Consider the following 24,668-nt stretch of genomic DNA (forward strand, 5'->3'; position numbering starts at 1 on the left):
CATAAAGATAGTAAGAACCAGGCTTGGGTTCAAATAGTATTTATTTTCTTTATAACTCTTGAGGATTGAGCTACTGTGGAGTGCCAGGTGGGCAGGGTTTCTTCTTTTAGGACTACTCCATTAGTTCCTTTGAGCCAGCCAAGCTCAGTGTGGCTCAAAGTATATGAAAGAAAACAAATACTATTTGAACCAGCTAGTTACAGCTGATGCCCTTACCTGCCCTGCTTTGAGCATCAACCCTCTGTCCTGAGAAAGCCAGTGCCAGTACGACCAGGACTAGGGAAGCCCTGCATGCCAGTCGCAGCTCCATATCGGCCTCTCGTCTGGTTATGTTTTGATCTTAGGACGTGATCACCATCCACGTTTCCAACCTGGAGACGGGAAATTCCACAGTAACGGAAGTACGCTTTGACTTTGAGTTTTCACTTTGGAATGTATGCCAAACAAAAACCGTTGATTTCAAAGTTGAACAAATCTCATGATTCTATGCACAAGGACCACTTTGAAAATGTACACGGAGCATTTCACGTGAACACATTTACCGGAAGAACTGTGCAGATGCAAAGTTTGGTAACAAAATGAAGGTAAAATCTTACTCCGGTTTTTATGCGGCCACGTTTTCCAAAGAACTCTGCTGAATACCTGCTCCCAATTAATATTCAAATATGTCTGCAGAAACAATGGGGTGTCAGCTTTGAAACATGTATTTTGGTTATTGAACTACAGCAGGTGAACATAATTATGGTAAGGGAGCTACATTATGGATATGAATGTCATTCTCTTCATGGTGATGTATCCTGAATAAGTACACACAGGCAGAAGTACACAATATCCTTCTTTTGCATATTTGGGATTATTATACATACTGGCTATTATTGTAATATGCTCCGCCTCCCAGCAAAACCACATTTGGCTAGTCCGGACCAAGTCTGAAGCAATCATAGACGTCTATGTTTCATAGTTTGTCCATCACAGCAAAGCAGAGTAGAGTTCAGTAGAGTACAGTAAAGTAAAGTAGATATGTTCAGTACATTATACTGTACTGTACTTTACTTTACTGTTCTGTACTGTGCTGTCCAAACATGTGAAACATACATCTATGGTAGGTTCAGATTTGGTCCAGTCCGTCTGTGGACTTTAACAGCAAGGCCAGGATGAACTGACCAAATTTCAACTACTTTTCAACGTCCATGGACGTCCGGTGTTGGTCGGTGCTCAGTGGGTGAGGATGCTGGTTACAGTAAATGGAGAGAGGTTAGGTGGTAAGTGTCTGTAAGAGCCGGGAGAGATGACATGACCTGTAGAGAAATCACAGAGAGGGGCAGAGAGAGAGAGGGTCAATTCAAATGTATTTTTAAAGCCCTTTTTACATCATTGGTGCTCATGGGAATGCCCAGACATCAACAGATCATCTTGTCAAACTACCAAGAAGCAGACAGGTGCAAGAGACAACTGGAAATGTCCTGTTGCCTGAGCCACAATATCCTAAACCTCAATACTGGAATGCAACATGTTAAATGTCTTGTGATTCAGATAAGCAGCTGTTATTTTGGGAATATTGATCTTGCAAACAGCTAAAATTCTATACTCAAGCTCTCATTTAATCATTGAGGATTATTCTAAAGGTATTGCATCTCTTCTGGAAGTAGATTCATTGAGGAATGTGCCAGTTGAGCAGGCCAATTGAAACTAACCCAGTGACTGGACTGATTGGGAGTAGAACCACTGAGTGGTTTGTCATTGGAAAGAAATCAGTGACAGTGCTCCTGGAGTTACATAGTGTAATATAGAAGTGGGTCACGCACACACACACACATCAACTCTGCTAGCGCTCACTGAGTCACCACAGAGAGGTTCCAATGCCTGTGTCATCAAACGTATCTATATCTTTAAGTCATCCTTACAGGAAGTGTCTCTGTGTGATTTAACAGCAGTGAACTAGGCCCAAGGACCAGAGACAAATATAAGGCTGTGGGCCCAATGCTACTCTGTCATCAGATCGCTAGACTAGTGTTGTGTGGGGAAAGCTCTGTGTGGCTTTGGTGTATGGAAGCCTGATGATGTGGCAATGTCTTACCATTCTCCTTGAGCTGTCATAATGCTTTGACCTTGCTTTATCCTTTTTTTTTCTTATTTTTTGTTTACAACGAATCTTGTACATACAGTGCATGACCAAGTTTAAATTCTGTTGATATGATTCCTCTTCTCCTCTCTTGCGTTCTACAGTTACAGTACATCATAGGGGAGTGCCCACAGCCACATAACAATTGTGTGATGTCCTACACTTTGCTTATTGTCCATTATCCGCCAGGACCATGGTCATCATGACGTTAGGTTTAACCTCTAGTCTGGTTAGTTTGGCATTAGCTTACTTTATCTGATTTACCACAGAGCTATTTATGCCCTGGAACTTTCTTAGGTTTTACTGCCATTATTAAGAAGCTCAAGGCCTATTAGTGAAATGGCTGCAATTGCTGTAATTAGTGTTTATTTAAAGCTGACGAAAATGAAAGTATAGTCTATCTCAAACGCCCGCTCAAAGCATATTGCCTACTGGGTTACTTTTCTGTCTTTTAAAAAACTATCCACTCATCCACCCGCAAGACACATGATAGGCCTACATCTTGACTAACTATTCAACAGATTGCTCATCTGAGAGATCAAATTGTGAAACTTAACACTAATTTAGTGCTACTTTGCATTCCGCATAACTTTGTCCGATCAGATTAAGCATTTTACACCTCAGCCACCAGTTGTCACCACATGTGTTCCCTATATCACACTTTCAACTCAGTTTCAAAATGTTGACTTTGAAATAATTGACTAAAAAGATAAAAACATGGTGATTTTACTTAGTCAGCTCAGCAGCCCAATCCTGAGCCCAGATCCCCCTCGTACAAAGTGTGGTCTGTATCCTGCATGGGGCCTGTGTGTTTCCACCTCCTTTCTCAATGGCAGACCAGGGACTACAATGCAGATGTCTATTCCAGAAACCTGACTTCCATCATCCAGCAATGATGTAAAAAACACCACCAGTTTTCCAGTCCAAAAGGAAAAGATAGCTAATCCTGATGGAGAATCGAACATGTGGCTCCTCTGAGCAATTCATCGCAAACGCAAAAATCCAAATGCACAAAAACATAAATCTACCCTCCAAATAAACTATCAATTCCCAGAAATAAAACAATTTATATGAGACAGATTGATTTAATCCTACCTGGATTGCTGACCACTCAGTTTCACTGGAGGTCTCTCTGTGTGGTCCCTATCCTCCAAGTCTCGCATGTGCGCTTGTCCCTTAGCTCAGCATAAAGAACACGCCCCCCATCCAATGATAAACCCCCCAAGGAACCTCCTTTACAGGTGTAAAGAAATTAGGATCAGGTAATCCTAAAATCCACAACGATGTCAATCCAGTGTAGTGTTGATAAAAAGTCAGTGAGATTCTGCTACAACCTCTTGGATAGGTGGATAGAGTGGCAGGGAGGAACTGACTGAAGGGGAAAGTGTAGGGTTTCACTAGGGGACGAGCTTGTACTGCTCTAGCTGCTCAGCTCACGGACATAAAGAACCACGACAAGCCTGGCCAATTATAGACCAACTTTCTGGTTATATTTTTGTCTGTTTTTTTTACGGTTCCTGGGGCTGTGACCATCTGAAGTGTTGCTGCCCTCAGGGACAGGAGGCACACAGCTTCTCTTTCAGCCTCTGCCTCCTCTTTCCAACCCATCCAACCCTCCAGCCATAGCCCTGGCTCAGAGATAGCCACAGCAGAGCTGCCCTAGCCGCCTGCGGAGGCCCGTGGTGGGCTGGGTCTACTGTATCAGGGGACTTGCTGTATGATGGGGAAGGGTGTATTTGAGTCGGGGAAATGATTACCAAGGAACACGTGTGCTTGACGCTTTATATTGTCTTGTGCTCCTCGTCTCAGCTGACTCTTGTGTAGTAGAACACCAGTTGTACATTCAGAAAAGGCTAAATTATTTAAAACAATTTAAGAAAATCTCTGTTAACCACATTGAGAAGTAATGTTACCTAGATTCCGTGTTGTCAGCCATGTACCCTGCAGAAGGGGAAAGAAAGGGGAAGCAGGGGTCTTGTTCTCCAATGGTTTGGTTTTCTCTGTCCATAACTTTCCCTCTCTCTCTCTCTCTCTCTCTCTCACTGAAGTTGCCACTTATTCTGTCAGAATGGCATGTGTCCCTTTCCCCAATAGCTGTCTCAGAACCCCTCTCTCTCGCCCCCCCCCCCCCCCCCCCCCCCCCACCTCCCCGCACCTCAACAGGTTTCTTTACCCCCCCTCTGCTGCAAGAGGAATGCATTGATACCGGATACCGGTGAGTACATTTAAAGTACACAACAGAGTAAACATTAAGACAACATTGTGTGGTGGTTGTGTGTCTGCTCAGGGGGAATTGAGATATGCAAAAAAACACATTTCCAATTCCCACATGCGTATATACGCACTTGTACGGTGCCTTCAGAAAGTATTCAAACCTTTTGACTTTTTCAACATTTTATTGAATTTAAAATGTGATTTTTGGTCACTGGCCTACACCCAATTCCAAATAATGTCAAAGTGTAATTATATATTCTTACACATTTTAACAAATGTATGAAAAATAAAAAGCTGAAATGTCTGGAGTCAATACAGTTGAAGTCTGAAATGTACATACACCTACGCCAAATGCATTTAAACTTTGGCTAATTTCTTCTAATTTCCCCATGATGTCAAGCAAACAGCCACTGAGTTTGAAGGTAGGCCTTGAAATACATCCACAGATACACCTCCAATTGACTCAAATGATATCAATTAGCCTATCAGAAGCTTCTAAAGCCATGACATAATTTTCTGGAATTTTCCAAGATGTTTAAAGGCACAGTCAACTTAGTGCATGTAAACTTCTGACCCACTGGAATTGTGATACAGTGAATTATAAGTTAAACAATTTGTCTGTAAACAATTGTTGGAAAAATTACTTGTGTCACGTATAAAGTAGATGTCCTAACCGACTTGCCAAAACTATAGTTTGTTAACAAGAAATTTGTGGATTGTTTGAAAAGCAAGTTTTAATGACTCCAACCTAAGTGTATGTAAACTTCCGACTTCACTGTATGTATTCAACAGCTTTGGTTTGGCTGTAATAGCAGAAAACTGAGGATAGATCAACAACATTGTAGTTACTCGAAAATACTAAACTAATTTACATAGTTAAAAGAAGGAAGCCTGTGCAGAATAAACATATTCCAAAACATGCATCCTTTTTGCAACAACACGCATCTTCTTGGCAAAGCAATTCACTTTTTGTCCTGAATACAAAGTGTTATGTTCGGGGCAAATACAATACAACACATTTTCAAGCATAGTGGTGGCTGCATCATGTTATGGGTATGCTTGTAATCATTCAGAAATGGGGAGTTTGTCAGGATTAGAAAGAAACTAAGCCAAGGCAAAATCCAAGAGGAAAACCTGGTTAAGTCTCCTTCTCCACCAGACACTTGGAGATTCATTCACTTTTCAGCAGAACAATTACCTAAAACACAAGGCCAAATTTACACTAGAGTTGCTTACAAGAAGACAGTGAATGTTCCTGAGTGGCTGTGTAACAGTTTTGACTTAAATCTGCTTGAAAATATATGGCAAGAAGTGAAAATGGTTGACAAGTAATGGTCAACACAGAGCTTGAATAATTTTTAAAATATAATGGGCACATGTTGCACAATCCAGGTGTGGAAAGCTCTTAGAGACTTACCCAGAAAGACTCAGCTGTAATCACTGCCAAAGGTGCTTCTACAAAGTATTGACTCAGAGGTGTGAATACTTAGTCAGAAGTATTACATACACCTTAGCCAACTACATTTAAACTCAGTTTTTCACAATTCCTGACATACAATCCTTGTTACAATTCCCTGTCTTAGGTCAGTTAGGATCACCACTTTATTTTAAGAATGTGAAATGTCAGAATAATAGTAGAGAGTGATTTATTTCAGCTTTTATTACTTTAATCACGTTCCCAGTGGGTCAGAAGTTTACATACACTCACTTAGTATTTGGTAGCATTGCCTTTAAATTGTTTAATTTGGGTGAATCATTTCAGGTAGCCTTCCACAAGCTTCCCACAATAAGTTGGGTGAATTTTGACCCATTCCTCCTGACAGAGCTGGTGTAACTGAGTCAGGTTTGTAGGCCTCCTTACTCGCACATGCTTTTTCAGTTCTGCCCACAAATTTTCTTTAGGATTGAGGTCGGGGATTTGTGATGGCCACTCCAATACCTTGACGTTGTTGTCCTTTTTTGCCACAACTTTGGAAGTATGCTTGGGGTCATTGTCCATTTGGAAGACCCATTTGCGACCAAGCTTTAACTTCATGACTGATGTCTTGAGATGTTCCTTCAATATTTCCACATACATGTCCTTCCTCATGATGTCATTTATTTTTTAAAGTGCACCAATACCTCCTGCAGCAAAGCACCCCGACAACATGATGCTGCCACCCCCGTGAATCACGGTTGGGATTGTGTTCTTCGGCTTGCAAGCCTCCCCCTTTTCCTCCAAACATAATGATGGTCATTATGAACAAACAGTTCTGTTTTTGTTTCATCAGACCAGAGGACATGTCTCCAAAAAGTACGATATTTGTCCTCATGTGCAGTTGCAAACCGTAGTCTGGCTTTTTTATGGCGGTTTTGGAGCAGTGGCTTCTTCCTTGCTGAGCGGTCTTTCAGGTTATGTCGATATAGGACTTGTTTTACTGTGGATATAGTTAGTTTTGTACCTGTTTCCTCCAGCATCTTCACAGGGTCCTTTGATGTTGTTCTGGGATTGATTTGCACTTTTCGCACCAAAGTACGTTCATCTCTAGGAGACGCGTCTCCTTCCTGAGCGGTATGATGGCTGCGTGTACCCACACAAGTAGACGTCCTAACCGACTTGCAAAACTATAGTTTGTCAACAAGAAATTTGTGGAGTGGTTGAAAAACAAGTTTTAATGACTGCAACCTAAGTGCATGGAAACTTCCGACTTAAACTATATGTAAATGTGATGTTTCTGTATTTCATTTTCAATAAATTTGCCAAAATTTCAAACAAAGTGTTTTCACTTTGTCATTATGGGGTATTGTGTGTAGATGGGTGAGAAAGAGAAAAAAACTTTAACACATTTTGAATTCAGGCTGTATCACAACAAAATGTGGAATCAGTCAAGATTTATGAATACTTTCTGATGTGTGAAGTAGGACAAATATAAGCACCCACCAAAATGATTATTATTACCTATTAATTATCATTGTGCTTCATTGACAAATACATACATTAGACATAACAGCTATACATTCTGAGATCCTATTTGTGGTTACCTTTGTACTCAGTTAGCCAGGGCAAGTGAGCACAGGCCAGTCTAACTATAGCCCCGGTGTGGTGTGAGGGTAATGAAGTCTGGTGGTCGGATGATGGTCTGGAGCAGATGGGTGTTAATGTGCTACTGGTGTCAGTGACTCGTTGAGGGTTGAGGAGCCATCTGACTCCTTATAGTTGTAGGTTCAATTCCCGAAGGGTTCACATATACATAAAAACAAATTATATGTATTCACTGTCAGAATGCAGCATGACTCAAAGCAGGACGTGGTGTGTTAGAAGGCTCTTGTTGTCTTCTGTACCCTGATTTGGGGTTCATGGGGCAAGTCTGTCAATTAAACTTGCCTACTACAACTCACTTGAAGTTGTTTTTTTTATGTTGAATGGCTGTGATGTGGTTTTGCATGTGTTTTCTCACTGTCAGTTCACTTTGACATACCTGCAAAAACAATTGCAAAAACTGCAAAAACAATAAAAAAAAAAAAATAAAAAAAACAATAAAACTCAAATATGTTTTGGGAGACGTTTCTTTTCTCTATGATAAACTACCTGATTTAGTCAAGGGTCAGCATACATTACCTAAATGAAATCCATAACTACAGTCTGGAATGTCTAAATCTAGAATCAGGGAATAACTTGAAAAGAAATGGATCATCTCAAGGCTTTGATGTCTAGAGTGGCATCCTCTGTTCCGATTGGCAGAATGTAGACCTTTTTATGTGAGTGTTCTTCAGTCATTCTTTCAGAGTGGAAGGAACCTGGAGATTCACTTGTTGCAGTGAGGGATAGGGTTTGTTCTGTTGCCCAACCCACACAGAGCTGTAATGCATTTTGATAGGAGGAAAAACACTGCCTAAAGCAACTAGCTCTCACAGTCTCATGTCAGAATTAGACATTCATCCATGTTTCTCAAAACTCTGAATTTGTAAGGTTTGCGTTAAATTTAGGGATTAACTCAGAAATCTTAAAGTTAGGCATTAACTCTGAACGCAAGGGTTAAAGTTTGAGATAGACATTTTTTTTTTTTTGCCTATCGCTGGATTGGAACTTGCTAACTTTGGAATCCACCAGCCCCGTCTATAATGCCTGAAACCTACTTGAAGTTAACAGCGCTCGCTGTCCCCAGACATGAATGGACGTCGAATACTGACTTGTATCACGGTTGACATGGCTGGCTTAAAGACTCTGAAAAGAGTTCACTTTTGCATTCTCCCAGTGGTGTGTATTCATGGAAGACAAAGGAAGCCAGACGTCCCCAAAGAATTGACCAAGAAAAAAAGAAAAACAGTTATAAAGAAAATGCATCTTTTATCTCTGTGTTGCATAATTTTCCTTCAATTCGCAAGAATTCGCTGAATGTGTCTCACTGGAGGGAGCATCTGAGCGAGCGTAGCAGCACACCTCTGCCTCTGTATGTGTAGGACATCTGTTTGATGCTGTCTGGTCCAAAAGAGTATGGCATTGTTTCCACCCCATAGCATTGAACGCAAGGGAAGCCAGCAAGCATTTGGACTCCCTTGATAATAAAACAAAAACGATAAAATACTAGCCAATCAGTGTGGAGATAAACTGAGTGAGCTCAACTGTGAATGGTCCTGGCGCACCAAAAAAAGTGTCAAAGGATGCCAATTTGGATTTGACATCACTCCTATCAAATCACATTGAGCGCATACTTCATTGACAGAAACAACTTGAATCTCGTTGTGTTGTTGTGCACCGGTGGCTAGCTAGCTTAAATTGGCAATTTCCCCTAATTAGCGATGGGTCGAGATACGGATTTGGACTTGTAGTTTTACCTAATTCTCCTTACTGGCCTGTGATTATAATGGCCATTCATTGTTGCGCCTCTGGCCTGAGAGGATGGCAGTTCAATATGCAGCTAGATGTAGAAGGCTAATGTAACTAACGTAACTAGTTAACGTTGCCCATGAATGGAAGTTAGGCTAGTGAGCAAGCATTTTTGCCAGGTACAGTACCCTAGGACAACAAAAACTAAAAGTGTGTAACTGAGTGATAGTAACAGAGTGATAGTAACAGAGTGATAGTAACAGAGTGATAGTAACTGAGTGATAGTAACAGAGTGATAGTAACAGAGTGATAGTAACAGAGTGATAGTAACAGAGTGATAGTAACAGAGTGATAGTAACTGAGTGATAGTAACAGAGTGATAGTAACAGAGTGATAGTAACTGAGTGATAGTAACAGAGTGATAGTAACTGAGTGATAGTAACAGAGTGATAGTAACAGAGTGATAGTAACAGAGTGATAGTAACTGAGTGATAGTAACAGAGTGATAGTAACTGAGTGATAGTAACTGAGTGATAGTAACAGAGTGATAGTAACAGAGTGATAGTAACTGAGTGATAGTAACAGAGTGATAGTAACAGAGTGATAGTAACTGAGTGATAGTAACTGAGTGATAGTAACAGAGTGATAGTAACAGAGTGATAGTAACAGAGTGATAGTAACTGAGTGATAGTAACTGAGTGATAGTAACAGAGTGATAGTAACAGAGTGATAGTAACAGAGTGATAGTAACTGAGTGATAGTAACAGAGTGATAGACCGTTTCGTCAACATGAAAGAGAGGAGGATGGCATTGGCATTTCTCTACAAATAGGGTGAGTCAACATGTTTTTGTACTTGCACACGCGTGCACACACACAACACACACACCCACCACCCCCCACACACACACACACACACACACACACACACACACAGAAATCTGTTTCATTGACAGCCACATCATATTTAGCTTACGTTGATTGGACTAAATTGTTTTATTTTAATTGTCACATTATTAGACTAAGCATAGTTGACTTGATGATGTTGAAATGTTGAAGTTGAAATGGTGCTGGAACAGCTCCTGTTTTCTTCGGGACTTGTGGTAACTAACTCTCCGTGGTTCTAAATCAATCGTTTTTTTATGTCGGAAACATGAACTCCCTTGACCATGCTGCAGGTCATGTAACTGGTTGTTACATGCAATATGATTTGTAGATTTCCCCAGACAGAGGTTGCTCTCCGGTTTTGTGATGAAACAAGGGTGTGGTTGAATTTATTCTTCCATTGTGTCTTCTTATTGCCTCATCCTGAGGACTGTGTATCACGGTGTCTGTGCATATGAACTAACAGGTTATAGAGCAAACAACACAATTATCACAACACATAGGCTTCCCCTGTGTGTTTACCCACGCACCACTACTGCATTCTTTTGAGATTACATGAACTACGGGAAGTAGCTAAGGTGCAGAAAGATGAGAGAATGAACTGAAGGACTAAACACACCGTTCCCAATGGGGTGGCTGATTCAGAAAAGACAAGAAAATGGCATATTTCAAATCTCATGAACTTTATTTGCTGTTGTCAATGTAAACATCCGATTGCTGTTGCGGCTCTGTTTTGTGAGTTCTGATATGTTACTACTCAATGCCATTGTTTGGTCTAAATGGAGCTGCTTCCGTGGTCATAGATGAGGCCAATGTATCGGTCTGATGAGCCCGTGATGATATTCCCTGAATGCATGTCAGTCTCTTAGACATATCTCATCCAAAATATGAGATTGAATAGCCAATGTCAGAATATCTACGATGGTTAAATGTCACTATTTTTTTAAACATATTCTAATGGTACCATGTTGGCATGCAAACATTTTTATTACAGTCATCTTTCTACAAAATAATAAATAAATATTGTTCATTATATACTTCTATATTTATCCTGTTTTATATACTATACAGGGTACTTGGCAATTGTAACTGGCTTGTTGCTATGAATACAAGATGCTGTGTGAAGTAAGATGCAGGGGTTTTTCTATAGTAATTTCCAGGTGATAAGCACAAATAAACACACGGTTTAACACTGTCAAGTCTGTTTTCACGACTTCCTGGGCTGGTCAAAAGGAGTCAGGGGTTAAGAGGTCAAAGATCCTGGGTCAGCGGTCAAAGGACAGCGTCCTGGAGGTTGCTCACTGCCATCCTCCTGAGGGCCTTTCCGGACACTTCCAGCGGGTTCTCCAGTGATTCTGGCCTGACGTTCTTCTTGGAAGCCTTCTCCAGCATGCGACTGGCCTCCTTCAGGGCTTTCTCTGTCCTCCGAGCGTTCTCTGTCTTCTCTACCCTCAGGGATTTTCCCTGCTGGGACCCTTGGGCCAGCTTGGCCTCTTCCCCAGGTAATCCTCCTGTTGACATGTTAGATTTGCTCTGATCCTCCTCGAGGCGCTCTGCCCTCCTCAGACGCCTCTTTTTGCCGGTCTCCTGTTGGAACGGGCCGGCCGCATGGCATACGCTCTCCTCGCCACGTGGCGCCTGCTGGGCCTGAGCTTTGGCACTGATGGGGAAAGAGGCAGAGGGAGAGACTGGTTTGCTTCTAGGAGGAGGATGGAGGTCTTTAATGGTAGAGCCAACATCTTCTGAGAGCCTGCCTCCTGTGTGTCTCTGGATTGGGTTGGCATGAGCAAGCTCCGCTCTCAGAACCTTCTGCTGTCGCTGGACTCTGGGTGCTGTTTCAGTCAGGGGCAGGGGATGTGGGGCTGGGGTGGAGACACACTCTGCCGCACCCTTAACCAGTTCTGGTCTCTCTCCTCTCACCCCACAGGCCTTCACCTTCCTGGGGCAGGGTTGGTCCCCCACCGTAGTGTCCAGTTTGCGGGAAGCACCCTTGGCCTCCAGACCAATCCCCTTCATCTTTTGTCTCTGGGCCTTCTGTACCTGCCTGGGCAGCTCCAGAGGGGCCAGCTTCAGAGGCCGCCGCAGGGGCAGGTTCTCCCCTTCCCTCGCTCGGGATGAGCCAGGCAGGAAAGACCTGGACAGGAAGGAAGGAAGGAAGGAAGGAAGGAAGGAAGGAAGGAAGGAAGGAAGGAAGGAAGGAAGGAAGGAAGGAAGGAAGGAAGGAAGGAACGAAGGAACGAACGAACGAACGAACGAACGATTGTGTGAATGAATTATTATTATTTTTCATTTTTTTACAAATGTAAGATACACGTATAGCTGCCTCAGCCAAGAGAGCCAACAGTACATAATACATACCTAACTAGGAGCGAGGAGTCTCTCTGGGTGGCAGGGCCCTCTTGGCCGAGCATTGGCAGCATGGCAGAGCCAGTCTTAAGCGGACCCACCATCACCACCTCCTCTTCCCCTCCCTGTGTGGCTGACAGATGGAGTTTAGGTATTTTGGAATTACATACATTTTTAGAAGCTAGCCGGTGGTTCTGGGCGGTGAGATGCATCATGGTATTTTTAGCCTGAGAGGTCAGCAGGTCTTCTGGTCGGGGCAAGACCTGTGACAAAACACACACTCACAAATTAATATCACTCACTCGCTTACATTACATGAATATCTAACATTGCCAGTCAACACTGAAAAGCCATCAGATTAAATTATAGCATAGTTTTGAATACTTACAGTGCCTTGCGAAAGTATTCGGCCCCTTTGAACTTTGCGACCTTTTGCCACATTTCAAGCTTCAAACATAAAGATATAAAACTGTATTTTTTTGTGAAGAATCAACAACAAGTGGGACACAATCATGAAGTGGAACGACATTTATTGGATATTTCAAACTTTTTTAACAAATCAAAAACTGAAAAATTGGGCGTGCAAAATTATTCAGCCCCTTTACTTTCAGTGCAGCAAACTCTCTCCAGAAGTTCAGTGAGGATCTCTGAATGATCCAATGTTGACCTAAATGACTAATGATGATAAATACAATCCACCTGTGTGTAATCAAGTCTCTGTATAAATGCACCTGCACTGTGATAGTCTCAGAGGTCCGTTAAAAGCGCAGAGAGCATCATGAAGAACAAGGAACACACCAGGCAGGTCCGAGATACTGTTGTGAAGAAGTTTAAAGCCGGATTTGGATACAAAAATATTTCCCAAGCTTTAAACATCCCAAGGAGCACTGTGCAAGCGATAATATTGAAATGGAAGGAGTATCAGACCACTGCAAATCTACCAAGACCTGGCCGTCCCTCTAAACTTTCAGCTCATACAAGGAGAAGATTGATCAGAGATGCAGCCAAGAGGCCCATGATCACTCTGGATGAACTGCAAAGATCTACAGCTGAGGTGGGAGACTCTGTCCATAGGACAACAATCAGTCGTATATTGCACAAATCTGGCCTTTATGGAAGAGTGGCAAGAAGAAAGCCATTTCTTAAAGATATCCATAAAAAGTGTTGTTTAAAGTTTGCCACAAGCCACCTGGGAGACACACCAAACATGTGGAAGAAGGTGCTCTGGTCAGATGAAACCAAAATGGAACTTTTTGGCAACAATGCAAAACGTTATGTTTGGCGTAAAAGTAACACAGCTGAACACACCATCCCCACTGTCAAACATGGTGGTGGCAGCATCATGGTTTGGGCCTGCTTTTCTTCAGCAGGGACAGGAAAGATGGTTAAAATTGATGGGAAGATGGATGGAGCCAAATACAGGACCATTCTGGAAGAAAACCTGATGGAGTCTGCAAAAGACCTGAGACTGGGACGTAGATTTGTCTTCCAACAAGACAATGATCCAAAACATAAAGCAAAATCTACAATGGAATGGTTCAAAAATAAATATATCCAGGTGTTAGAATGGCCAAGTCAAAGTCCAGACCTGAATCCAATCGAGAATCTGTGGAAAGAACTGACAACTGCTGTTCACAAATGCTCTCCATCCAACCTCACTGAGCTCAAGCTGTTTTGCAAGGAGGAATGGGGAAAAATGTCAGTCTCTCGATGTGCAAAACTGATAGAGACATACCCCAAGCGACTTACAGCTGTAATCGCAGCAAAAGGTGGCGCTACAAAGTATTAACTTAAGAGGGCTGAATAATTTTGCACGCCCAATTTTTCAGTTTTTGATTTGTTAAAAAAGTTTGAAATATCCAATAAATGTCGTTCCACTTCATGATTGTGTCTCACTTGTTGTTGATTCTTCACAAAAAAATACAGTTTTATATCTTTGTTTGAAGCCTGAAATGTGTCAAAAGGTCGCAAAGTTCAAGGGGGCCGAATACTTTCGCAAGGCACTGTATAAAGTAGACCCATCAGAGCAGTGGTTCCCAAACGTTTTATAGTCCCGTACTCCTTCAAACATTCAACCTCCAGCTGTACAACCTACACCCTCTAGCACCAGGGTCAGCGCACTCTCAAATGTTTTTTTTGCCATCATTGTAAGCCTACCACACACACACTATACAATACATTTATTTAACATAAGAATGAGTGTGTGTTTTTGTCACAACCCGGCTCGTGGGAAGTGACAAAGATTTCTTATAGGACCATGTCACGATCGTCATAAGGAGTGGACCAAAATGCAACATGGTATGTTTCCATCCTTTTATTTAGGAAGAGAGAACTCAAAGCACAAAAACAATCAAGTGAATAAACGAACTGTGAAGCTACATGCAGTGCAGAAAGCAACTACACACAAACATAGTCAAGATCCCACAAATCACAATGGGGAAAATGGCTACCTAGATATGATCGGGAATGATTGGGAACCATATCAGGCCACCGTAGAAATACAATTCCCCTAGATAACGCACCCTAAATCACACCCCGACCCAACCAACATAGAGAATAAACAGCTCTCTATGGTCAGGGCGTGACAGACCAAGGCACAAATAATGATAATAATCAATATTTTTCTGTTTATTTAACCATCTTACATATAAAACCTTATATGAATGAAAATTGTGAATAACTCACCACAGGTTAATGAGAAGGGTGTGTTTGAAAGGATGCACATAACTCTGCAATGTTGAGTTGTATTGGAGAGTCTCAGTCCTAAATAATTTTCCACACACAGTCTGTGACTATATTTAGTTTTCATGCTAGTGAGGGCTGAGAATCCACTCTCACATAGGTACGTGGTTGCAAAAGGCATCAGTGTCTTAACAGCACGATTTGCCAAGGCAGGATACTCTGAGCGCAGCCCTATCCAGAAATCTGGCAGTGGCTTCTGATTAAATAAAATTTTCACGGAACCACTTGTTGCAATTCGATGAGGCTATCTTGTTCAGATATCGGTAAGTGGACTGGAGGCTGGGCATGAAAGGGATAACGAATCCAGTTGTTTGTGTCATCCGTTTCGGGAAAGTACCTGCGTAATTGCGCACCTAACTCACTCAGGTTCTTCGCAATGTCACATTTGACATTGTCCGTAAGCTTGAGTTAAATTGCACACAAAAAAATCATAAAATGATGGAAAGACCTGTGTGTTGTCCATCTTAATGCAGACAGAGAAGAGCTCCAACTTCTTAATCATAGCCTCAATTTTGTTCCGCACATCAAATATAGTTGCAGAGAGTCCCTGTAATCCTAGATTCAGATCATTCAGGCGAGAAAAAGCATCACCCAGATAGGCCAGTCATGTGAGAAACTCGGTCAGACAAGTGAAAATTATGGTCAGTTAAGGAAACTTTAAGCTTGTCTCTCAATTTTAAAAAAATGTGACAATACTTTGCCCCTTGATTACCTGCGCACTTCTTTATATCGTAAAAGCATTACATGGTCGCTGTCTATATCATTGCATAGTGCAGAAAATACACGAGAGTTCAGGGGCCTTGCTTTAACAAAGTTAACAACAATTTTCACTGTTGTGTCCAAAACGTCTTTCAAGCTGTCAGGCATTCCCTTGGCAGCAAGAGCTTCTCGGTAGATGCTGCAGTGTACCCAAGTGGCGTCGGGAGCAACTGTTTGCATGCGCGTTACCACTCCACTGTGTCTCCCTGTCATGGCTTTTGCACCATCAGTACAGATACAAACATGAGCAGCAGTTACGTTTGGACCGTTAATGGAATTCCCAGAGAGTGTAATGGTTAATGTGATTGGATGTTCATTATTTGACTAGGTTACCTGTATTTGACATTGTGTTGTTATTTCGCTGAACACTAGATAGTTACATTTTATTTTGGGCAGTGAAACGAGGCTACTCAGGCGAGAAAAAAACATCACCCAAATGTATAGCCCCGTTGGAAAATATAAATATACAAATATATTCAGAAATTCAATATGTGAAGAAAAAAAGAGGAAAAATATATATATTCATAATAATTATGGTTTAAAAAAAAATGTGAATCAGATTTTGATTTGGCGTACCCCCGACCGACGGCATTGTGAGTACCCCTTGGTACTCCCAGGTATTCCCAGTTTGGGAATACCTGCTTCAGAGGTTATTGTCATACTGTCTGCTTTGTATACTCAAGATAGTAGCTAATCTAAACCTAGAATATAACGGTATATCACAGGAACTGATGCAAACATTGTACACATTTAACCAATCATTTCTGCCTCTTCTACATAGTGTCATTCACTCCTGAGAAGGTTAAAGACCGCATATAACAAGCAATGCCTGATCATTTCACTGCACGTGTACACTAATAAGCATCATACAATGCGTCCTACTGCCAATAAACACTGAGTGTACAAAACATTATATACACGGAGCTCTTTCCATGACATAGACTGACCAGGTGAATCCAGGTGAAAGCTATGACCCCTTATTGATGTCGCTTGTTAAATCCACTTCAATCGGTGTAGATGAAGGGGAGGAGACAGGTTAAAGAAGGATTTTCAAGCCTTGAGACAATTGAAACATGGATTATGTATGTGTGCCATTCAGAGGGTGAATGGGCAACACAAAATATTGAATTGCCTTTGAAATGGGTTTGGTAATAGGTACCAGGCGCAACGGTTTTGTCAAGAACTGCAACACTGATGGGTTTTTCAAGCTCAACAGTTTCCCGTGTGTATCAAGAATGGTCCCCCACCCAAAGGTCATCCAGCCAACTTGATACAACTGTGGGAAGCATTTGAATCAACATGGGCCAGCATCCCTGTGGAACGCTTTCAACACCTTGTAGAGTTCATGCCCCGATGAACTGAGGCTGTTCTGAGGAGAAAATGTGGGGTGCAACTCAATATAAGGAAGATGTTCCTATTGTTTGGTATACTCAGTGTATATGTATAATCCCAATAAGACTCAACACAACTAGGAAGGAGGTCCTAATGTTTGGTATACTCAGTGTATATGTATAATCCCAATAAGACACAACTAGGAAGGAGGTCCTAATGTTTGCTATACTCAGTGTATATGTATAATCCCAATAAGACACAACTAGGAAGGAGGAAGTGATGATGATATACTATACTATCTGTAATACTCACAGGTTTGACAAATTCCTCTAGCTTGAATTTTTGCCCGAATAATTTCTTCCCTGAGAGAGCCCAGGAGGAAAGGTTGTTGTTGTTGTTGTTGTTTTCACTTTCCGTGCTATGTCCAGCGCTGGGCTGAAAGCAGGGGTTGGGATAACACTACAGTAAAAGGCAGGGCAGGTAGGTAGGTTTTAGTTGCTTGCTGACTGGCTATAAGAACATTAGGAGGATTAGGGTCAGCGGGCAACAGGGTCATCTGTAATGATCCCAAATCCGTCTCAGGGACACCTGGAGAGAACCATGAAGGTAGTGGTTTCAGAGTCAGGGTGATGGTACTAGACAGCAGCTTGCAATCCAGCCTGGGGACTGGTACTGGTTTGATCGTTGATAACAGTTAGTCAACATGTAGCAGATCAGGGTAGTGTGCCAATGGCTCCTCATATGCAGGTTAGTTAATCAAGTACAGTTTTCACTCTTTAATGATCTATTGATTAAAGCCTATTGATTAGAACAAGACATGAGATCTTATGGCATTTTGTTCAAATCAAATGAATTTAGGAGTGAATCATAATGAATGGGGGATGTTAGTGTGGTGTTATCACCACTAGATGTTGCCAGAGGCTACTGAAGTCTATCTGAATTGTGGATCTCTCTGTGTGATTTATCTCACTGTTCCACTGGATAGAAGTGTAGTAGTGATTCCAGAGGTATGGGTTTGGACAACTTCAGAGGAAGCTCGGGACGTGTACCTGATGTAGTCTGTCAATATATAAAATATGCTAGCGCTTTATTCAATCTGTATCGATATAGTGCACTAAAAATGTAAAAGTCATTACCCATTGAGCCGACATATGCAGAGCTTACCGTGAATGCAGTCTCTGCTAACACGAGAACATTGTCTTTACGTATCAATCACGCTGTAACGCAGAACTTCAGAGCAACGGATTGAATGGAGAATGAATTTCTATATAAACTGATAGAGGAAGATGAGTTTTCTCTCTGACAGCAGGCTACAGTGTATTGTATGTGTGCCACTATGCATGGGAGTATGGGAGTAATATAGGTTAGAATAGTGAAAGTGTCCTGTTGTAATCGGTAGCCTTTTGCATATGGCATGCAGTTACCTACTCACACTCCTGTGTAAATCTATTTGAACAGGTTAGATTAGACGTGAGACTCTAGTGTGCTGCCTGCAGGAGTTCCTGTATCTCTACATCAGTCGCAAACAGCAGCAAGTTTGTACATTATTTACCTGCAGTTCACCTAAATGTCACTTTTATTCATTGTCAACAAGGGGGTGGAGCTCTTTGCAGGGGTGTGGTCCTGGGTGGGCGTAGACCCACCCGCTCGGGAGCAAGGCCCACCCAATCAGATTGGGCAAAAAATACACGTATGCTCTACTTGTCAGGGTTCCACACAGGGCAGGATTTGTCTTTTTACCTACGCACAGCACTTGACTTGGGCAGGAGCTCACAAGAACTGAGCACCGGCACCTAAAATGGTCTTCTGGTTGAGTTCCTGCACCTCTTACAGAATATTTGCTAAACAGTCTTGAGCAGTGCCTGCATCTAAATATGAAAGGTACCGGCACCTCTGTCAATCCCTGGCCTGAACATGCATACACCATCAGATAGAATTCATGTTAAGCAGTAGGGAGGAGGTGGGGAAACTAAAGGGATATACACTCAGCCTACCAAACATTAGGAACAACTTCCTAATAAAAACAAAATAACTTATCAATTCCAAAATAATGAGCAGGTTGTGGCACTGTCACTTCGCTCTGATACCATGTGCAGTAAACCGTAGCTATCGCTGTGTAGACTAGACTACATTTTGTAGGCTACTCACCATTAGCTAACTAGTGAGCGGTGAGTTAAGTGGACTCACTAGCCAACTTGGTTAGCAAAAACATGTAAAATGGCCAAATGATTTTTTCAAGAGACACTGTATAGAGGATGCCGGAGCATTTGCCAAGTTATTTGATATCAGTGAATTCGCCGTGAAGGACCTCCAGTCCCCTCTCTATCAATCACTGATTGCATTGATCTAATCGAGGGCCTTAAAGACAGTTTCAGTACATTCAGATTCAATGAACACCACTACATTTTTATTCAACACTTTTAGAAACCATGAAATGCGCTTCTCCACTTGACCATCAGTCCAGTGAAATTAATAAAGTTATTTCAATTTATGCTCCGACGTACCTCACAAGTAATAGGCTACAACAACTGACCTCTGACCAGTCTTATCATATACACTATCGGTCAAAAGTTTTAGAACACCTGCTCAATCAAGGGTTTTCTTTATTTTTATTATTTTCTACATTGCAGAATAATAGTGAATAGATCAAAACTATGAAATAACACATATTGAATCATGTAGTAACCAAAAAAGTGTTAAACAAATCAAAATTTATTTTAGATTTGAGATTCTTCAAATAGCCACCCTTTGCCTTGACAGCATTGCGCACTCTTGTCATTCTCTCAACCAGCTTCACCTGGAATGCTTTTCTAACAGTCTTGAAGGAGTTCCCACATATGCTGAGCACTTGTTGGCTGCTTTTCCTTCACTCTGCGGACCGACTCATCACAAACCATCTCAATTTGGTTGAGGTTGGGGGATTGTGGAGGTCAGGTCACCTGATGCAACACTCCATCACTCTTCTTCTCAGTAAAATAGCCCTTACACAGCCTGGAGGGGTGTTTTGGGTCATTGTCTTGTTGAAAAACAAATGATAGTCCCACTAATCTCAAATTTGGACTCGAGACCAAAGGACAGATTTCCACAGGTCTAATGTCCATTGCTCGTGCTTCTTGGCCCAAGCAAGTCTATTCTTATTGGTGTCCTTTAGTAGTGGTTTCTTTGCAGCTATTCGATCATGAAGGCCTGATTCACACAGTCTCCTCTGAACAGCTGATGTTGAAATGTGTTTGTTACCTGAATTCTGAAGCGTTTATTTGGGCTGACATATCTGAGGCTGGTAACTCTAATGAACTTATCTTCTGCAGCAGAGGTAACTCTGGGTCTTCCATTACGGTGGTGGTCCTCATGAGAGCCAGTTTCACCATAGCGCTTGATGGTTTTTGTGACTGCACTTGAAGAAATGTCTTGAAATTTTCTGAATTGACTGACCTTCATGTCTTAAAGTAATGATGGACTATCGTTTCTCTTTGCTTATTTGAGCTGTTCTTGCCATAATATGGACTTGGTCTTTTAACAAATAGGGCAATCTTCTGGATACCTGGTCACAACATAACTTATTGGCTCGAATGCATTAAGAAGGAAAGAAATTTCACAAATTAACTTTTAACAAGGCACACCTGTTAATTGAAACGCATTCCAGGTGACTACCTCATGAAGCTGGTTAAGAGAATGCCAAGAGTGTGCAAAGCTGTCATCAAGACAAAGGGAAAGGGGTGTACCTAGTCAGTTGTACAACTGGATGCCTTCAACTGAAATGTGTCTTCCGCATTTAACCCAAACCCCTCTGAATCAGAGAGGTGCCGGGGTGGCTGCCTTAATCGACATCCATGGCTTCGGCACCAGAGGAACAGTGGAAGGGTGGCTTTTTGAAGAATCTGAAATATAAAATATGTTTAGATTTGTTTAACACTTTTTTTGATTACTACATGATTCCATATGTGTTATTTCATAGTTTTGATGTCTTCACTATTCTACAATGTAGAAAATAGTACAAATTAAGAAAAACCCTTGAACGAGTAGATGTTCTAAAACTTTTGACCGGTAGAATAGCCTAGCTTGAGAGTTTTGGAAATATATCTTTGCCCTGTGCTTCTCCACCCATTTGCTATAGTTAGGCCCTACAGACTATTGTTCATTGCACTCGGTTTGCATTTTGACTCATAAAGTGATCTCGACCAAGAAAAGGTTGGTGACCACTGTTCTAGTCTTTATAGGCTACAGCTGCCTATTGTGATTAATACTGTTATATCAGAGCATTATGTTCTAGTCTCATAATCTAGTCATTATAGGCCCATGGGGTATTATGTGTAGGTCTATGTGAGTTGCATGTTAAATGCAAAAGTCATGAATTTATATACTGTCGGCCTACATGACCATTTGGTCTGTATTGCGAAGTCACAAGTTAGTTGTGTGTGTGATCAATTACAGTAGGGTATAGAGTAGGCTTTTATGGTCATTTTATGAGTGCCCAAATGTTGTTTCACCAAGATTTTTGCTGGCCCTGCCATCATTGTATGTCTGCCTACGCCACAGATTTTTGTTTTCATGAATTCTCACATTTCGGTGGTTTTCTGCCAGCTGGTTTTCTTTGAGGCAGTTTTGCTCCCAAACCTTGTCATTCACGCCCCACACACATCTTCCACCTTCCCTGTTAGTCATTGATGTATTCACTAACTTCCCAAAAAATCCTACATAAATGAACATTTGTCTCTGTTGCACCATCAGCACCTGCTTGCTGGTATATAAAAACCCCTCCTCCATTCAGAGGAAACATGGCTCTGCTTAGATGATCATTTGAGCTGTGGTGAAATTACAGGCTTGATGTTGAACAGAGAGCATCACCACCGCCACCGCCCCACCAGGCTTTGACACTCCAACGCCCCTCCACCCAGGCTGTTCTTATTGTCCTCCTCCATCCATAACGTCCATGGCTCTGGCAGTGTAATTATCATGGTGTGGGATGAGGAGGAAGACACAATAAGAACAGGGGGCTGGATAAATAGGACTGCAGTGATCATCACGCTCTGCACTGCAGAGAAAAAGGGCATGGGAACATCCAGTGGTAGAACACAGGCCTCTTCTGGAGCTCTGCTCATTTTTCTGTTTGTCAGCGTCCTCTTTCCGGCACCCCCTCCTGCATTTCAATGCCTAGACTTTGGCTTAGCGGGCTAATGTGCTCTTCTAGTGTATGGGAGACCTGGGTTTGAACCCCTTCTGTAAAAACCACACACAGAGAGCACAGTAAACATTCATACGCATCTTCCCCAGACATTGACAGCTATTTCCAGATATAGACCTATAGTGCAATTTACAGCCTATATCTGTATTTCCCTGTCATTACACACACCTTGACTGAGGCAGGATGAGTTCTCAGTCTGTCTCTGTGGGTCATTTACATTTCACACCACGCTTGGGGAGCTTTGCTGCTGATTTCTTTCTGTGTAATAAGGTGACTTTCTCAGTACTTTTCCACCCATCTCCTCTGCACCCAGGCGTTGTATTAGACAAGTATCGGCCTCCTGTGGCATTTCAGCACAACAGTTAATCTCTTTAGTGTTTGGTGTGAATTAAAATAAATTCGATAGTTGTCTTGTGCTTTAATTACGAGCACACAGAGGTTTATTCCAGTTCCTCTTTATAATCACCGAAAGGATAGAGAGGAATGGAGGCGTAAGTCAGTGAGTAAGATCCCCAGTCACATTTTTATCCAGTCGAAATCAGATTCCTCTAGGTCCTTCTGAATCTTATTTGGCTCAAAGTGTCTTGTATTTTGATCAGTGTAGACGTCTGGGGTCCATCTCTCCGGGCTAGAGATGTTCTAACTCTCTTCACAGCTCCATTAGCCAACACTAAAATGACGTTTTAAGCCCCACTATCTATCTGGAAGCCTTAAATAAATATGAGCTTCAGTTTGTTTTTCAGCTTCAAATGAGATATCGATCCTACCTCTGCTGGAGGGTGATTTTAAAAAAATATAAATGCACAAGATTAATTAATTAATAACTTCTTCTTGGAGTAAAATGTAATTCCCCCAACAGGCAAGGTTGTGAACTCAAGTATTTTTACTAACTTGTCTTGTTAAGGAATTAATTTGGAAATGTATATGTTTGTAGACTGGTTCCTGTATAGTATTGTTGGGGTGGGGTTAGAGTGGTGTTGTGGTGGGGTTAGAGTAGTGTTGTGGTGGGGTTAGAGTGGTGGTGGGGTGGTGTTAGAGTAGTGTTGTGGTGGGGTGGGGTTAGAGTGGTGTTGTGGTGGGGTAAGAGTGGTGGTGGGGTGGGGTTAGAGTGGTGGTGGGGTGGGGTTAGAGTGGTGTTGTGGTGGGGTAAGAGTGGTGGTGGGGTGGGGTTAGAGTGGTGTTGTGGTGGGGTAAGAGTGGTGGTGGGGTGGGGTTAGAGTGGTGGTGGGGTTAGAGTAGTGTTGTGGTGGGGTTAGAGTGGTGTTGTGGTGGGGTAAGAGTGGTGGTGGGGTGGGGTTAGAGTGGTGGTGGGGTTAGAGTAGTGTTGTGGTGGAGTTAGAGTGGTGGTGGGGTGGGGTTAGAGTGGTGGTGGGGTTAGAGTAGTGTTGTGGTGGGGTTAGAGTGGTGGTGGGGTTAGAGTAGTGTTGTGTCGGGGTTAGAGTAGTGTTGTGGTGGGGTTAGAGTAGTGTTGTGGTGGGGTTAGAGTAGTGTTGGGGTGGGGTTAGAGTGGTGGTGGGGTTAGAGTAGTGTTGTGGTGGGGTTAGAGTAGTGTTGGGGTGGGGTTAGAGTGGTGGTGGGGTTAGAGTAGTGTTGTGGTGGGGTTAGAGTGGTGGTGGGGTTAGAGTAGTGTTGTGGTGGGGTTAGAGTGGTGGTGGGGTTAGAGTAGTGTTGTGTCGGGGTTAGAGTAGTGTTGTGGTGGGGTTAGAGTAGTGTTGTGGTGGGGTTAGAGTAGTGTTGGGGTGGGGTTAGAGTGGTGGTGGGGTTAGAGTAGTGTTGTGGTGGGGTTAGAGTAGTGTTGGGGTGGGGTTAGAGTGGTGGTGGGGTTAGAGTAGTGTTGTGGTGGGGTTAGAGTGGTGGTGGGGTTAGAGTAGTGTTGTGGTGGGGTTAGAGTGGTGGTGGGGTTAGAGTAGTGTTGTGGTGGGGTTAGAGTGGTGGTGGGGTTAGAGTAGTGTTGTGTTGGGGTTAGAGTAGTGTTGTGGTGGGGTTAGAGTAGTGTTGTGGTGGGGTTAGAGTAGTGTTGTGTTGGGGTAAGAGTGGTGGTGGGGTTAGAGTAGTGTTGTGTCGGGGTTAGAGTAGTGTTGTGGTGGGGTTAGAGTGGTGGTGGGGTTAGAGTAGTGTTGTGGTGGGGTTAGAGTAGTGTTGTGGTGGGGTTAGAGTGGTGGTGGGGTTAGAATAGTGTTTTGGTGGGGTTAGAGTAGTGTTGTGGTGGAGTTAGAGTAGTGTTGTGTTGGGGTTGGAGTGGTGGTGGGGTTAGAGTAGTGTTGTGTTGGGGTTAAAGTCT

General features: G+C 42.4%; 2 protein-coding genes across 8 annotated transcripts in view; both read right to left on the minus strand.

Moving 5' to 3' along the window:
* The window catches only part of LOC110496383 (uncharacterized), a 70,455-nt gene extending 66,871 nt beyond the window's left edge, over nt 1-3,584 (minus strand). For 2 of the 7 annotated variants that reach the window (XM_090208798.1, XM_021572251.3), the window contains exons 1-4: nt 3,218-3,584; nt 1,165-1,298; nt 597-669; nt 217-371 (exon numbers count right to left, since the gene is read on the minus strand). In XM_090208798.1, the coding sequence (XP_090064924.1) occupies nt 217-310 (94 nt within the window). In that variant the 5' untranslated portion in view covers nt 311-371; nt 597-669; nt 1,165-1,298; nt 3,218-3,584. Of the gene's footprint in view, nt 1-216; nt 372-596; nt 670-866; nt 1,299-3,217 lie in introns of all 7 variants that reach the window. The other 5 variants (XM_090208799.1, XM_090208796.1, XM_090208800.1 and 2 more) reach the window with 3 other exon arrangements.
* Nucleotides 3,585-10,697: 7,113 nt separating this feature from the next.
* On the minus strand, nt 10,698-17,717 carry LOC149975596 (uncharacterized). The gene is made up of 3 exons (XM_090206819.1): nt 17,518-17,717; nt 12,385-12,635; nt 10,698-12,160 (listed from the first exon to the last, which is right to left on the minus strand). The coding sequence occupies exons 2-3, from the start codon at nt 12,585-12,587 to the stop codon at nt 11,299-11,301; spliced, it is 1,065 nt and encodes a 354-aa protein (XP_090062945.1). The 5' UTR covers nt 12,588-12,635; nt 17,518-17,717; the 3' UTR covers nt 10,698-11,298.
* Nucleotides 17,718-24,668: the final 6,951 nt, after the last annotated feature.

The sequence above is a fragment of the Oncorhynchus mykiss genome, chromosome 18 (assembly GCF_057628025.1).
Source record: "Oncorhynchus mykiss isolate SJ-2025 chromosome 18, ASM5762802v1, whole genome shotgun sequence".
Lineage (NCBI taxonomy): Eukaryota > Metazoa > Chordata > Actinopteri > Salmoniformes > Salmonidae > Oncorhynchus > Oncorhynchus mykiss.

Bases quoted from the DNA above. Each gene is read 5' to 3' on its own strand.
- LOC149975596 (XM_090206819.1), bottom strand. From the start codon at position 12,587: ATGATGCATCTCACCGCCCAGAACCACCGGCTAGCTTCTAAAAATGTA. The intron at 12,161-12,384 runs GTATGTATTATG...CTTCCTGTCCAG, and splicing joins GACTCCTCGCTCCTAGTTAG to GTCTTTCCTGCCTGGCTCAT.